The sequence below is a fragment of the Haliotis rubra genome, unplaced genomic scaffold (genome assembly GCF_003918875.1).
Source record: "Haliotis rubra isolate DU_JTF1 unplaced genomic scaffold, ASM391887v1 Scf729, whole genome shotgun sequence".
In the NCBI taxonomy this organism is placed as follows: domain Eukaryota; kingdom Metazoa; phylum Mollusca; class Gastropoda; order Lepetellida; family Haliotidae; genus Haliotis; species Haliotis rubra.
This window is the reverse complement of record NW_025767445.1, coordinates 413,372-428,561: the sequence shown is the minus strand read 5'-3', so window position 1 is coordinate 428,561 and position 15,190 is coordinate 413,372. Positions and strand designations below refer to the sequence as shown.

The following is a 15,190-nucleotide window of genomic DNA, read 5'->3' as shown; positions in this document are numbered from 1 at the left end:
TCATGCCTATACGTAGATTTAAGATAGTCTTAGCGCTAAGGTTGTTTTGGTGGTAGAGTCTGGTGACATGGATGCCGTCGTATGTCGACAATGTTGACGGCTGAATGTAATGTCAATCAGTGGATTATTTGGTCTAAAATGCAGGAATAGCTAATGGTTGTCAACGAAAGGGGAAAAAAGCAACAGTCTCATGAAACTCAGATCTTAGTTGATGCTAAACATAGATTTGAGGACTTGCTATTGCATATCATAATGACTTTTTGCAAACTTTATAACCCATGCTTGTCATAAGAGTCGACTAACGGCATTGGGTGGTCAGGCTCACTGACTAGGTTGACACATATCATCGTATCCCAATTGTGTAGATCGCTGCATTGATATGTTAATCAATGGATTGTCTGGTCCAGACTCGAATATTTACAGGCTGCCGCCATATAGCTGGAATACTGCTGAATGCAGTTATACAGCAAGCCAACCAACCAACCAACCAACCAACCACATTTTGCAAACTTTGACCGAACCGATTCTACCTACCGACCAAATCTCACGCCAAATTTGCTTCATATGTAAAATAGGAATAAAAATCTGTTGAAATTTTCACAAATAGGGCTAAATACATAATTTTCAGTGAGGTTCCTGAGAATGGAATTCGTAATTATGTGTTATCTTCAGGGAGCGTCAGAACCCAGCCAGGCAGAGCGGCCTTTGGAATCTGGCATCTCAAGTTATTTTCTCTCTTGAGGGTTTGAATCTCTCTTAATGAGATGTTCTAAGATCATTATTTAGTAATAGCAAGGACTAAGGTCTGGTTTTTAAAGAGACTGAAAAACCAATGTTGGCACTATTTTCATCTTTTCAAAAAGGGACAATTTGAAAGTGGAAGAAACTGTATCAATATCTTAATTTTAATTTCTTGAAATATAGTATATGTCACAATATAGGTCTAAGTATCCAGATGACTGCAGTACAGAATTCCAGGCGATACTCGGCTCTGAGCTGAGACACATTTGTTTCTTGTCTAATGCTATGCTCAGCAATATATACTGTATGACCATGGTCTGAAATCAAACCAATCTGGACCAGACAATCTAGTGTTTGATCAACCATTGACGTTGTTGGGATGTGATGACACTCAACCAGCCATGTCTCCTGGTCAGACCACCTGCCATTAAGTTACGTTGTACAGCCAGCATCGGTACCCTCTCCATCAGCAGCCCTGAAAGCCATTACCCCTGTGACCCCACTGCCAACTTACCAACAAATATTCATTTTTCAGGGCATGTATTTTGTGTCCTCTGTTCTGCTTATGAGAATGAATATGCCTCTGGAATATAGGTGAGTTTCACAGAAAAGAATTGTTTTTTGCCTACTCACTAACCAGATAAGCATATTTTTTCTTATCTATTTAAATGATAATTTAAGTATCAGGTTTTGTAGTATTTTCTTTTTTCTTTCACCAGACTGCTTTCAACCAGAAATTGTCACCAATTGAAAAACAACATTTTCAGTTTTTGTACATAAATAAATGAAAGTATCAATAGTTGGAGAATGGTTTCATGTACACAGGTTGTGATCCCTGCCCGACAAAGCAACCGTAGCACTCTCATTAAGTTCTAGTCTTTCAGCTAAATGAATCCCAGCACTACTATTCTACATTGTTTGAGTTACAATCATTATGGCACATGTTGTCATTCAAGAGAGGTAACTGACCATACAAATCCAGCTTCCAGTTGCCAGATTTGACTCGCCACCAGTGACTATTGTCAGTAATATCCCGTCTGTGTCTCTCCAGCCTCACATAAAATAACAACACCCAGACACTCTGATCCTTGGATAATCCAGATCTTTAATATAAAGAAACTGGCCTTTCTTCTTGAAGTGCTTCTGATCATTTTAGCACCTTGATTAAATACAGTAAAAGATTTGGAAAATACCTGTTGACACCCATGCCTTGTGAGTCCTGAAGTTGGGAGAAGTCTAATTGGCAGCCACCATGTTGTTCATGATTTCATTCGGCCATTTGTTCAGGCTATGCATACAGTCCAGCCAAACGATAACTGCTTTATTTTGGGTCACCAGCCTGATCATTGTAAATTGTGCTATGTGTCAAACAAAGTGAGCTGCATGTGTCCTTTCATTGTGCCCTGTGTTTTCAGATCTATAATCACAGAGGTCCTAGGAGAATTACAGTTCAGTTTCTACCACCGCTGGTTTGATGTCATATTCCTGGTCAGTGCTCTGTCCAGCATTGGCTTCTTGTACATAGCACACAAGCAGGCCCCGGAGAAACACATGTACTAGACACAGATTCCTGGTCACTGCTCTGTCCGGAGAACACATATGCTAGACACAGATTCTTGGTCAGTGCTCTGTCCAGCACTGGCTTCTTGTACATAGCACACAAGCAGGCCCCGGAGAAACACATGTAGTAGACACAGATTCCTGGTCAGTGCTCTGTCCAGCATTGGCTTAATGTACATAGCACACAAGCAGGCCCCGGAGAAACACATGTACTAGACACAGATTCCTGGTCACTGCTCTGTCCAGCATTGGCTTAATGTACATAGCAGACAAGCAGGCCCCGGAGAAACACATGTACTAGACACAGATTCCTGGTCACTGCTCTGTCCAGAGAAACACATATACTAGACACAGATTCCTGGTCAGTGCCCTGTCCAAAGAAACACATGTACTAGACACAATACCTGGTCAGTGCCCTGTCCAGAGAAACACATGTACTAGACACAATTCCTGGTCAGTGCCCTGTCCAGAGAAACACATGTACTAGACACAATTCCTGGTCAGTGCCCTGTCCAGAGAAACACATGTACTAGACACAATTCCTGGTCAGTGCCCTGTCCAGAGAAACACATGTACTAGACACAATTCCTGGTCAGTGCTCTGTCCTAGAACATAATTTTCTAAACACAGACTTTACTGGACCAAGAGTAATTATTAAGAAAGATGTTGAGTGTTCAAATCTGTAACAGTGTGCTCTCTACACACACAAATGTTAATAGTATCACTGAACCAGTAGGAATGATGGTTTATGTATTTGTTATGATCTAATTCATCAAGTTATTTCGTCAAAGAATTCAAAATAAATGCCTACAATAGTCTATTGCACAACTGACAATGAAGTGGAGTGCTGTGTGTTGTAAAGGTGAAGGCTGAAGGACATTAACAGTTAAAGATGCCTCTCCGTGGTTCTCATGCAAACAAAGATGTGAAATGTGTATGTATATACAGTGGAAACCGCATAAGTAAAGACCGCTTAACTAAACAGACCTGATAAGTAAACACTTTTCTTTGGTCCCGGCAACTTTCTTCATTAATTATCACTATTAGAGTCCGGTTAACTAAACTCGGATAAGTAAACAATACCACTTAACCAAACGTCTTCTCACGGTCCCTGGAAGTAAATTACTTAACAAAAGAGACTGGATAACTAAATTAGTGATCACCACATAATCCGACATGAGGGGCAGTCGTGTCAGTCTCCAGTCAAACAATCATCCTACTTACAGCTCGCTGGCGTCAAGCAGTTGACAATACACTGACAACTGGAGGCCAGCCCTGATAAGTTGTTCATTGTTACATATGCATACATATACATGCATATGGTTGTCATTTGCAGGTTTTTTATAAGTTTGGATAAGTAAAATACCTGTTAAGTAAACAATTTTGGCGAGTCCCCTGAAATTTCACTGATCAGGTTTCCTCTGTACATGTATTTATTTATGTGTATATATTCATCTGACACGTGTAAATATGGAGGATATCATTAAATCGTTTTCATTCATGATTTTTTCCTTCTGAATCTTTCAGGTGAGTGGAGATTTTACCCCATAGACTGACTGACTGACTGAGTTTGGTTTTATGCCGATGTTTAGCAATATTCCAGCAATATCACAGCGGGGGACACCAGAAATGGGCTTCACTCATTGTACCCATGTGGGGATTCGAACCCGGGTCTCGGCGTGACGAGCCAACACTTTAACCACTAGACTACCCCACCGCCCCTACCCCATAGATATAACATGTACCCTGTGTGAGGTGAAGCAGAGTGAGACGTGCGACCTTGCACTGCTATAGCAACGTGAATGCACTTGTTTGTGCATGTGCGTGTGTGTATGAGTGAGGTCGCTGGTACTGGTTAGTTAGTATGCTTGTTTTATGGAGCTCGTCCACTGAAATATATTTCTGCAGACATATTACCTCACTCACACATATGCTAACGCTAATCTTTGTTTATAAACTGAACACAAAACGCCAACAGGTTAACAACAGATAACTTCTATCAAGGTGTAGAATATCACGCAGCCAGTGATCCAACCACCATCTTTCCACTCACCAGGCGGAGCTGTGTTACACCATAGCGTTAGACTGGTGGGAAAGGCTGATGGTCATTTCAGTCGGTCAGACTGAAAGATTTTAGTCCAGTTACTTACACAGGGTCAATTTAGTTTTAGTTACGATTTTCTAATTTCTCCTTGAAACCTAAAACCAAATTTTCACACAGACAAACCCACGCTATTAAACGTTGAAGTCCAGGTCATATTGCCAAGTGCCTCATTAGCAACACACAATCACGAGACCTTCAAGAATGTTTAAGCAATTTGTTATCTACTGTAGAGAGATGAAGAAATCACAAGAGCACACCAAACGATGTTTAGGGAATGAACGTTTCTGGCTAACAAAAATAGATTCTGCTTAACGTGAGATAAGATGGGAACACCAATGTCCTATAACCACTGGTTTTCTCCTTGAAAATAACCTGAAGTGAAGACTTACTGCTTCCTGCCGAGGACCAGTACCTCTTGATGGTAATTAGCAAGATTCAGGGAAATTCATGCCAAATTAACGGACCTCCCCTAAGAAATGTCTGTCAAGTACACTGTCGTCAGACCCTCCATCGTTCACGGTGCCCTTGGTTTGGTACCTCCTGAACTTAATGCGCAGATCTAGAGTGTCAGGGTTCTCCACCGGCAGCTCCGCGATTCGGACACTCTGGGTAATGTAGAAGGCTGCAGTGTCTGGGAGTCTTCATATTCTCCAGAAAGTTCTTGGTGGGTTCGACTAAGCAGGGAAAAGTCCCATTTGCTGTCTGGACTGCGTGTAAGAGACCTGGACACAAGGCCCCGGAACTGATGATGAGCCTTACCAACCTGACTGTGCCAGGACTTGCCAACCTCTCTCTGTGTGATTTTTATCTTAATCTGTAAAAATAATGACAATAGGAAGAAGAAGAGGAAGAAAATTAGTAATTATAATGGTGTCACACATTGTTGATACAACCCTATTTACTGAAAGTACATATTTTTAACAATGTCCGGCCGTATGGCCTACGAGACTCCAACGATACCGTACTGTACATAATTATATAATATTTGGCAATAAAAACATACACATATACACACATACATATATCACAGATGAATTTATCTGGCTTATCTCACTGAAGACCAATTCTAACCCGGATGTTCCCGGGCTATGAAGGAAATACAAACCACTAGCCAACAGCAGGTACCTTGTCTGTATGTCATATGGCGTGATACAGATAGGGGTGGAATCACTCACCCCGGGTAGGCGCTGTATCCACTACTTCAAGAAGCCCTCATTCAAAAGCAGTCGCCGCCATACGACTGCCGTAACTCGACGTAAATATGACATGTCTGACTGACTGAGTTTTGGCTTTACGCCGCTTTTAGCAATATTCCAGCAGCATCACGGCGGGGGACACCAGAAATATGGGCTTCACACGTTGTACCCATGTGGGGATTCGAACCCGGGTCTTCGGCGTGACGAGCCAACGTTTTAACCACTAGACTACCCCACCGCCCCAAATATGACATGGGAGTAACCGGGGCCTTCTTGGTGTAGAGGCGGGCAGCGGGCACGTTGAGAGACGGTTGGGTGGGCGATGGATAGTGTGTGAGGGTGTGTGTGTGTTTTAGAATATGTGTTTGTTCAAGCATTCGTTTGTGACAAGGTGTTCGCCCGGGAAAGCCACATTTGAAAAATTCCAATTGCCGCTAAAGCCACATTTCAAGTACAAACCTCGGTGACACCTATAGCCGGGAAAGCCACAATGAACTTTTGCTCTTAAGGAAATTGTATTTGTATGTTCAGTATTGTTTTTGCCTACATGTAAACTACTTTGGTTTGTATGATTGGCATATTGCATCAGCTGATGTTTGGACAAGAATTTTCCATCAAATTTATTGTGACGTTTAAACTTTAGATCTAAATCAAAACGTCATTATTGCAACGACGGCAAAAACAGTGAGTTTGGAAAATCTGTCATAAATTTTGTTTAGGATCAGCTATGAAATGGAATGAGTTAGGCGTCACATATATAACTGTTTATAAGTATATTTGTGCAATAAATGGTCATTCTTCTAAAAAAGAAATATTTAGTTTTTAGCATGAATGTAAACATAATAACTGAGGCAAAAATAGCTCTTATCTCAAACAGTTATCAGAAAAGGATAAAACATTGAATTAATCATCCCATAAAGCTTAAAATGCTTCAAATGAAAAAATGGTTGTATAATCATAAAGGCTTCGTAAAAGGTGTTTGAGTACCTACATGAGGCAGCTAGATTGCGTGATCTGGACTTTTTTCCACGAACAATTCAACTTGATTTCTAGATTTTATATAACGAATATTTCACATTATTTACGGTAACATGGATTAGCTAGCAGCTCATTGCCGGAAGAGCCACAGTCACATGATCCCTCAACCATGGCCATTGCCGGTAGAGCCACACCATTTTAAACTCTGTTTTTCTTAAATGTGGTTTTCTCGGGCTAGAACCTGTGACGATTAGGGTGGTCCTGAAAATGACCGCTAGACTGGTGGGAATGGACCTACCCTCAGCTGCACGCAACATCCAGGCCTTTGAAAATGAATTACTTGTTGATCTGCCTTTCTGATGATTCCACCACAGTACATGCAGACGTTGGAGGTGGGTGCTGAGGCTAAGTGGACAATGCCGTGGGGTTTCAGATGCCGGATGGGATCAGATGCCGGCTGGCTTCTGCCATTCCTGATCTTGAGATAAACTGTATTCAGTTAGATGTAGGCTCGTCAGGAGCCAAGGAGGAAGGCCCGAAGTGGTGAAACTATATACGTTGACCGCTTTTGAGAAGTACATTTGGCTGTGTATCCAGTTTTACTCTGGGATGTGAATCTATGTTCACTTCTGATTTTATGTCCTGTATCTCAACTGGCTTCAGAATCACGGCTTTACTGCTGACACCTCATGTGTCCAGTAAGATCCGACAGGATGAGTGAGTGAGTTTAGATTGGTTGTACGCCGCACTCAGGAGTTTAACACAGTTTTGATTCGAAATAAGCATTTTGTACGTTTAATGGATCAGATATTATTTTCTGAAACTATACTTTCACTGATTGGAAGCCTGCTATCAAATGTGAACAAATCCAGTAAAAAAGTATGTATGTGTGTGTGTTTGTATGTTATTATTGTATGTGTGTATGACATGCATGTATGTGTGAGTGAGGCCGCTTTTGTGTGTGTATTCCATAATATGTGGCGGGGTGTGTGTAGTGAAATGGGCTGTATGTATGTATGTATGTGTGTATGTGTGTGCATGTATGTATGTATGTATGTGTGTGTGTAGGTTTATTGTATGTGTATGTATGTAAGTATGTATGTGTGTGAAAAGAGTGTGTGTGTGTATGTATGTATGTATGTTTGTGTATGTGTGTGTATGTGTTGAATGTATGTGTTTGTATGTATGTGTGTGTGTATGTATGTTTGTGTGTGTATGTATGTATGTATGTGTGTGTATGTATGTATGTTTGTGTATGTATGTGTGTGAGTTTGTGTATGTATGTATGTGTTGTATGTGTATGTATGTGTGTGTGTGTTTGTGTGTGTATGTATGTATGTATGTGTGAGAGTTTGTGTATGTGTGTATATATGTATGTGTGTTTGTGAGTGTGTATGTTTGTGTGTATGTATGTGTGTAAGAGTGTATGTCTGTGTATGTATGTATGTATGTTTGTGAGAGTGTGTGTATGTGTGTGTATGGATGTATGTGTTTGTATGTATGTGTGTGAGAGTGTATGTATGTATATGTGTATGTATGCATGTATGTGTGTGTATGTATGTGTGTGTGTATGTGTGTGTGTGTGTGTGTGTGTGTGTGTGTGTGTGTGTGTGTGTGTATGGATGTATGGATGTAAAGCAATACATTAAACTACACACACCCATATGTACGCACGCAAACGTATTTGTTTCACGTACGAATCGAGTGCTGTATTAACACACTGGTATTACAACCCCCTGGCGGTGCCGTGGCTTAGAGAATCAAGCAGATATACAACGGCATATTCGAATTTATTTTTTTCACAAGATAAGTTGTGAAGTTAAATCTTTTCAAGAAGTGTTTTAGAACAATTTCACCGATTAGTTTACATATACAGCTTATGACCGATGGCTTCCTTGTGTCGGTAAGCCTATTTACCCGATGATGTTCATCCCCGAGAGACCCAACTGGTAATATCGCACATTAGATTAATCCTTCTTCCGCGAAGGATTAGGTTTTCAACAAGGAAATGACAGACAGTCCGAATTGTAAATTTGACGGAAATATACGGATCCACAGCTCGGATCTCATCGTGAACAGACCTTCACCAGAGATGTGAAATTCAAGAATCCAAGCATGTGTAATAGGAGATTTATTTCCACATGGAAAACATATTGGAAGTAATGTTTTAAGCAAAATATTACTTTTTCAAGCCTATTATTATTATTAAGTTGTTATTTCCACAGGTAGTTTCTTGTCTATTTTCTCATCTGGAAACAATTTGACCCGGAAACATTAATCGGTTACATTATTGTCTGTCCTTTCGCTACGTGTGTACCATCGTCGCTTCTCGGCTTTTCCCAGAAATCACAACGGAAATAGGCGATATAGGAAAGATATCTCCGTGAAATGGCGACTGTGTTGAAGATACCAAGCCTCCGCGTCCTCCTCGCCCTGCTGACACTAAACACCGCCGTGTTTGTGGGATACTGGATATTTCGTCTCCGGTAAGTTGAAAACAGTCGGAATAATATTTGAGCGTGTCTATATTTTGTGGATGAATTTGTATTTGGTTCGTTGTTAGTGGATTTTATGCCGCAGTGAGAGTATTTCTCCGAACGGTAGGTGTTCTTTTGAAATACATGCTAACATTCTAAGTATGAATGGTAGGCTGGGTAAGTTTGGTCCAGCACTTAGTGAACAATACTCTGTTAGATGTCGGCTACGTTAGCTTTTTGTGGAAGAAGCGATGGCTGAGTGGGTTAAGCGGCTGACTTTGTGGACTGGCGATTTGGTGCCTGACTCTGAGGGTGTGGGTTTGAGTCCTGGGTAAGATGTCGGCAACGTTAGGTCTAGCGCCCTATAAACAGTACACTGTTAGATGTCGGCAACGTTAGGTCTAGCGCCCTATAAACAGTACTCTGTTAGATGTCGGCCACGTTAGGTCTAGCGCCCTATAAACAGTACTCTGTTAGATGTCGGCCACGTTAGGTCTAGCGCCCAATAAACAGTAGGCTACTCTGTTAGATGTCGGCCACGTTAGGTCTAGCGCCCTATAAACAGTACTCTGTTAGATGTTGGCCACGTTAGGTCTAGCGCCCTATAAACAGTACTCTGTTAGATGTCGGCCACGTTAGGTCTAGCACCTATAAACAGTACTTTGTTAGATGTCGGCCACGTTAGGTCTAGCGCCCTATAAACAGTACTCTGTTAGATGTCGGCCACGTTAGGTCTAGCGACTTATAAACAGTACTCTGTTAGATGTCGGCAACGTTAGGTCTAGCGCCTTGTAAACAGTACTCTGCTAGATGTCGGCAACGTTAGGTCTAGTGCCCAATAAACAGTACTCTGTTAGATGTCGGCCACGTTAGGTCTAGCGCCCTATAAACAGTACTCTGTTAGATGTCGGCCACGTTAGGTCTAGCGCCCAATAAACAGTAGGCTACTCTGTTAGATGTCGGCCACGTTAGGTCTAGCGCCCTATAAACAGTACTCTGTTAGATGTCGGCCACGTTAGGTCTAGCACCTATAAACAGTACTCTGTTAGATGTCGGCCACGTTAGGTCTAGCGCCCTATAAACAGTACTCTGTTAGATGTCGGCCACGTTAGGTCTAGCACCTATAAACAGTACTTTGTTAGATGTCGGCCACGTTAGGTCTAGCGCCCTATAAACAGTACTCTGTTAGATGTCGGCCACGTTAGGTCTAGCGCCCTATAAACAGTACTCTGCTAGATGTCGGCCACGTTAGGTCTAGCGCCCTATAAACAGTAGGCTACTCTGTTAGATGTCGGCCACGTTAGGTCTAGCGCCCTATAAACAGTACTCTGTTAGATGTCGGCCACGTTAGGTCTAGCACCTATAAACAGTACTCTGTTAGATGTCGGCCACGCTAGGTCTAGCGCCCTATAAACAGTACTCTGTTAGATGTCGGCCACGTTAGGTCTAGCGTCCTATAAACAGTAGGCTACTCTGTTAGATGTCGGCCACGTTAGGTCTAGCGCCCTATAAACAGTACTCTGTTAGATGTCGGCCACGTTAGGTCTAGCACCTATAAACAGTACTCTGTTAGATGTCGGCCACGTTAGGTCTAGCGCCCGATAAACAGTACTCTGTTAGATGTCTGCCACGTTAGGTCTAGCACCTATAAACAGTACTTTGTTAGATGTCGGCCACGTTAGGTCTAGCGCCTATAAACGGTACTCTGTTAGATGTCGGCCACGTGAGGTCTAGCGCCCTATAAACAGTACTCTGTTAGATGTCGGCCACGTTAGGTCTAGCACCTATAAACAGTACTCTGTTAGATGTCGGCAACGTTAGGTCTAGCGCCTTATAAACAGTACTCCGTTAGATGTCGGCCACGTTAGGTCTAGCGCCTTATAAACAGTACTCTGTTATATGCCGGCCTCCTTAGGTCTAGCGCCTTATAAAATGTACTCTGTTAGATGTCGGCTTAGTTAGGTCTAGCGCTTTATAAACGGTACTCTGTTAGATAATTGATTCAGTTCTGTTTTCCTCGCCCGCCAACCATAGGTGTACTCTAGTTTTTGCCTGGCACTTGGTGGGAAATGCCATATATTTATCCATATCCATATGTGATCCCATCTTAAAACAGCATATAGGTGCTCAGTAGTCTCAGACGGACCAAATCGAGTTGTGGATCACAGAGCCCCGGAACCTCTAAGATCGAATCTCAACGTTACCCGATTGTTAGCCTTGCACCAAAACGGTCATCATTCCATTGATGTGGTAAGCGTGGAAACTGTCTCCCTCTCTGACATCCCATAATGTGACTGAAATACTTTTAGAACTTACCCATTTTATTGTTTCGCAGATGGATCTCTCAAGATCAGTTCGAGTACTTTGACGAAACGAAAAGGAAAGACTACTTTCATCCTGTTGGTGTCAGCCATATTGTGCACAACCGAAGCATTCAAGTATTGCACACGGACTATCTTCCGAGGCTCCGTCACGAAGATTTATTCACGGAATTTGACGATGTTGTGCTGAGTGGTTTATACGAAGAGGACGAGTATATTCACGATTTGCGAATGGACAAACATCAAGCTGTTGATATCAACGGTATAGCTAATGGATCCTTTTCCACGGCGGCGGTGAAACCCATGACGTATTATTACGTCAATGACGTACTGTACGTATCAATTGCCCTGCACAACGGATATTATAAGAGGATATTACGAGGCGGAGACGACGTCCGAATATGGATAAAGGAACCAGATAGAGGCGCATGCGCAAGTGGATATGTCTTTGACCATCATAACGGAAGCTACACTGGTGTGGTGCGGTTGCTATGGCGAGGACGGGTTGACGTTGTCGTTGCCATTGCGTCATCTCGGGAAGCGATCAGACTGCTGTACACCATTCACCGGGAAGGGTACCTTGTCAGACAAATGTTTGCCATATTCCAAAGACGGCACACCTATGAGATGACGCTCTGTGCGTACACGCCTCATCTTCCAGGCTACGATAATGTGTGCAACTTAACCGCCATGAACCACGGGTTACCATGGTATTGCGGCCACCCGGACTTCCTGACATGCGCAGAATGGACGCGAACTGGAGCTTCACAGCCGCCATGGCCCCTGTACACCGATGATAGAAAGTTATTTGATTTGTAAGTATGTCTGTTTACTTTAACACCGATCTCAGAGCAATTTTCCAAATATGTTGACTGTCGAGTAAAAGAAGCTAAACACTTGAATAAGGATTTGACTAACCAATAATTATTACTAACGTTATTTAAATGTTAGTGGGCTGAAGCACTGAAAACCTGTATCAAATACTTAGACATCAAATAACGTATTCAGGGGCGCGCGCACACACACACACACAACAACGCACGCACGCGCGCGCACGCACGCACGCACGCACGCGCGCGCACACACACACACACACACACGTGTGTGTGTTCCCCAGCGCGGCAGTTCGCAAACGAAATCGGACCAGACAAACTGGTGACTACATGATTATGACACGATGTTTTTACCTGTTTGTATTTCATTAGGAACAACGTGCACCAAAACTTCAGACGTCCCATCCAGGTGAAGGTCATAGGTGAGTACTTGAAGTGAATAACTGAACCCGATAGCAACTCATGCGAACTCAGAGCAACTCAGGGCAACCCAGGGCAACTAATAGGTGAACACTGGAACGGCAGTTAGAACGATTTGTTGTTTAGTATGATCGCACACGAATTAATAAGATGTACACAATGCATTGTGAGGAAAACGCTTAGAGAAAGGAATGACTGAGTTTAGTTTTACGCCGCTTTTAGCAATATTCCAGCAATACCACGGCGGGGGACACCAGTAATTGACTAAACACATTTTCGCGGCGTGACGAGGGAATGCCCTAACCACGAGGCTACCGCACCGCCCCCTGGGAGAATGGAAGAAGTATGAGAAAGAAAAAGACGAAGTTTGTGAGGAGAGCATTTAGTGGGGATAGACGACAGGAGGCAGGAGGCAGGTGAGATAGAAAGTAGAGCAACAAGGGGGTGATGGTTGATAGGAAGTGGAGCTACAAGGGGGTGATGGTTGATAGGAAGTAGAGCAACAAGGGGGTGATGGTTGATAGGAAGTAGAGCAACAAGGGGGTGATGGTTGATAGGAAGTAGAGCAACAAGGGGTGATGGTTGATAGGAAGTAGAGCAACAAGGGGGTGATGGTTGATAGGAAGTAGAGCAACAAGGGGTGATGGTTGATAGGAAGTAGAGCAACAAAGGGGGTGATGGTTGATAGGAAGTAGAGCAACAAGGGGGTGATGGTTGAAAGAAAGTAGAGCAACAAGGGGGGTGATGGTTGATAGGAAGTAGAGCAACAAGGGAGTGATGGTTGATAGGAAGTAGAGCAACAAGGGAGTGATGGTTGATAGGAAGTAGAGCAACAAGGGGGTGATGGTTGATAGGAAGTAGAGCAACAAGGGGGTGATGGTTGATAGGAAGGGGTGATGGTTGATGGGAAGAGAGCAACAAAGGGGTGATGGTTGATAGGAAGTAGAGCAACAAGGGGGTGATGGTTGATAGGAAGTAGAGCAACAAGGGGTGATGGTTGATAGGAAGTAGAGCAACAAAGGGGTGATGGTTGATAGGAAGTGGAGCAACAAGGGGTGATGGTTGATAGGAAGTAGAGCAACAGGGGGTGATGGTTGATAGGAAGTAGAGCAACAAGGGGGTGATGGTTGATAGGAAGTGGAGCAACAAGGGGGTGATGGTTGATAGGAAGTAGAGCAACAAGGGGGTGATGGTTGATAGGAAGTAGAGAAACAAGGGGGTGATGGTTGATAGAAAGTAGAGCAACAAGGGGGTGATGGTTGATAGGAAGTGGAATGCAGCAGATAAAGAATGGCAGTGGATATTAGCTTGAAAAACGTTTGCCATCTTGGTTTCTAAAACAGGTCGCCGTGAAATAGGTACTGGCTGTTGCGCACTCAGAAATGAATATTGCTATTGTTTATGAAATCTGTTTCAGAGGACCCCAGACCAAACGGTAAACGTTTGGTCAGTTGCAATGAACTTCCCCCGTCAGCGACGTGGAGCCAAGCCACTCCAGTGGGCTATTTCCTCAACTGGCGATGGCACTCCACAGTCTGCACTAATATTCTCGCAAATACTGTTGAGAGCTGGAATACGTGCCTCAGCAACAGAAGGCTGTGGATGCACGGAGACTCCACACTGCGCCAGTGGTTCACGTACCTTCAAAAACGACTAACACTACGTCTGACGTCAGAAGTTTGGCACTACGATCAATGGCCCTACCCGTCGACCCTCTACAGCCAACGGTATAACTACGCCGTGTTCTGGTCAACTCATGAGCTTCCCTTTACAAACACTGAAGAGTTCGTCCTTCGACATGCACACAAAGCAGCGCATGTATACATTGACGAGCTTCCGGCCAACAACCGTGACATCGTTATCCTTCACCTTTACCTCCATTTCACGGCGTACCCGCCGACGTTGCTACAAACCCACATTCAACGCATTGTCCAATCAGTGAAGGCGCTTCTAGCACGTGCACCAGAAGCTAAAGTGTTTGTCAAAGGCCCTCATGCATTCAACGACAACAAGAACAACCGAGGTGTTATTGACGATTATTGGGGTAAAATTTATACTCAGATTTACAAGAAAGAGTTCAAGGACGTACAAGATCAGGTATATTTCTTGGATTTCTGGGACATGACCGTCGCTGCTGAAAATGACGATGTTCATCCGAATGTGACAGTTTATGACGCGATGATACACAGCCTGCTTGGATACATATGTCACTGAATGCAGCAGTGTTTTAATGGAATATGATCGTTTGAAGTGGAGTGTGTAAACACTACTGATCAGTGTTCAGAAATGATGTGTCAGGCTCGCTGACTTGGGTGACACATGTCATCGTATCCCAATTGCGTAGATCGATGGTGTGTGTGTGTGTGTGTGTGTGTGTGTGTGTGTAATTGTGACGTAATAATATTTGCGATTTCAGTCAGTTGCAAGTGCTTGTCGAAAAACAAGTCTAAATCCACTGATCGGAACAATATTAATGCTTGCATTATAGTTTTGTATTTACAACCGCCGACAGCGTGAATAAAAGAATAAAAGAGATACCTGGACTCTAAAGTCAAAGATT

General features: G+C 43.1%; 2 protein-coding genes across 3 annotated transcripts in view; both read left to right on the top strand.

Moving 5' to 3' along the window:
* LOC124259557 (Golgi pH regulator A-like) overlaps nt 1–2,406 on the top strand; it is a 35,700-nt gene extending 33,294 nt beyond the window's left edge. The window contains exons 14-16 of one of the 2 annotated variants that reach the window (XM_046693706.1): nt 1,277–1,335; nt 2,157–2,314; nt 2,361–2,406. In XM_046693706.1, coding sequence (XP_046549662.1) covers nt 1,277–1,335; nt 2,157–2,301 — 204 coding nt within the window. In that variant the 3' untranslated portion in view covers nt 2,302–2,314; nt 2,361–2,406. Of the gene's footprint in view, nt 1–1,276; nt 1,336–2,156 lie in introns of both variants that reach the window. The other variant, XM_046693705.1, reaches the window with a different exon arrangement.
* A 6,561-nt stretch (nt 2,407–8,967) lies between these two features.
* LOC124259558 (NXPE family member 2-like) lies at nt 8,968–14,887 on the top strand. Its single transcript, XM_046693708.1, has 4 exons — nt 8,968–9,065; nt 11,392–12,192; nt 12,583–12,632; nt 14,048–14,887. Exons 1-4 carry the CDS (start codon nt 8,968–8,970, stop codon nt 14,842–14,844), a joined length of 1,746 nt encoding a protein of 581 aa, XP_046549664.1. The 3' UTR covers nt 14,845–14,887.
* The last annotated feature ends 303 nt before the right edge of the window (nt 14,888–15,190 follow it).

Bases quoted from the DNA above. Each gene is read 5' to 3' on its own strand.
- LOC124259558 (XM_046693708.1), top strand. From the start codon at position 8,968: ATGGCGACTGTGTTGAAGATACCAAGCCTCCGCGTCCTCCTCGCCCTG. The intron at 12,193-12,582 runs GTAAGTATGTCT...GTATTTCATTAG, and splicing joins GATAGAAAGTTATTTGATTT to GAACAACGTGCACCAAAACT. The intron at 12,633-14,047 runs GTGAGTACTTGA...AATCTGTTTCAG, and splicing joins CATCCAGGTGAAGGTCATAG to AGGACCCCAGACCAAACGGT.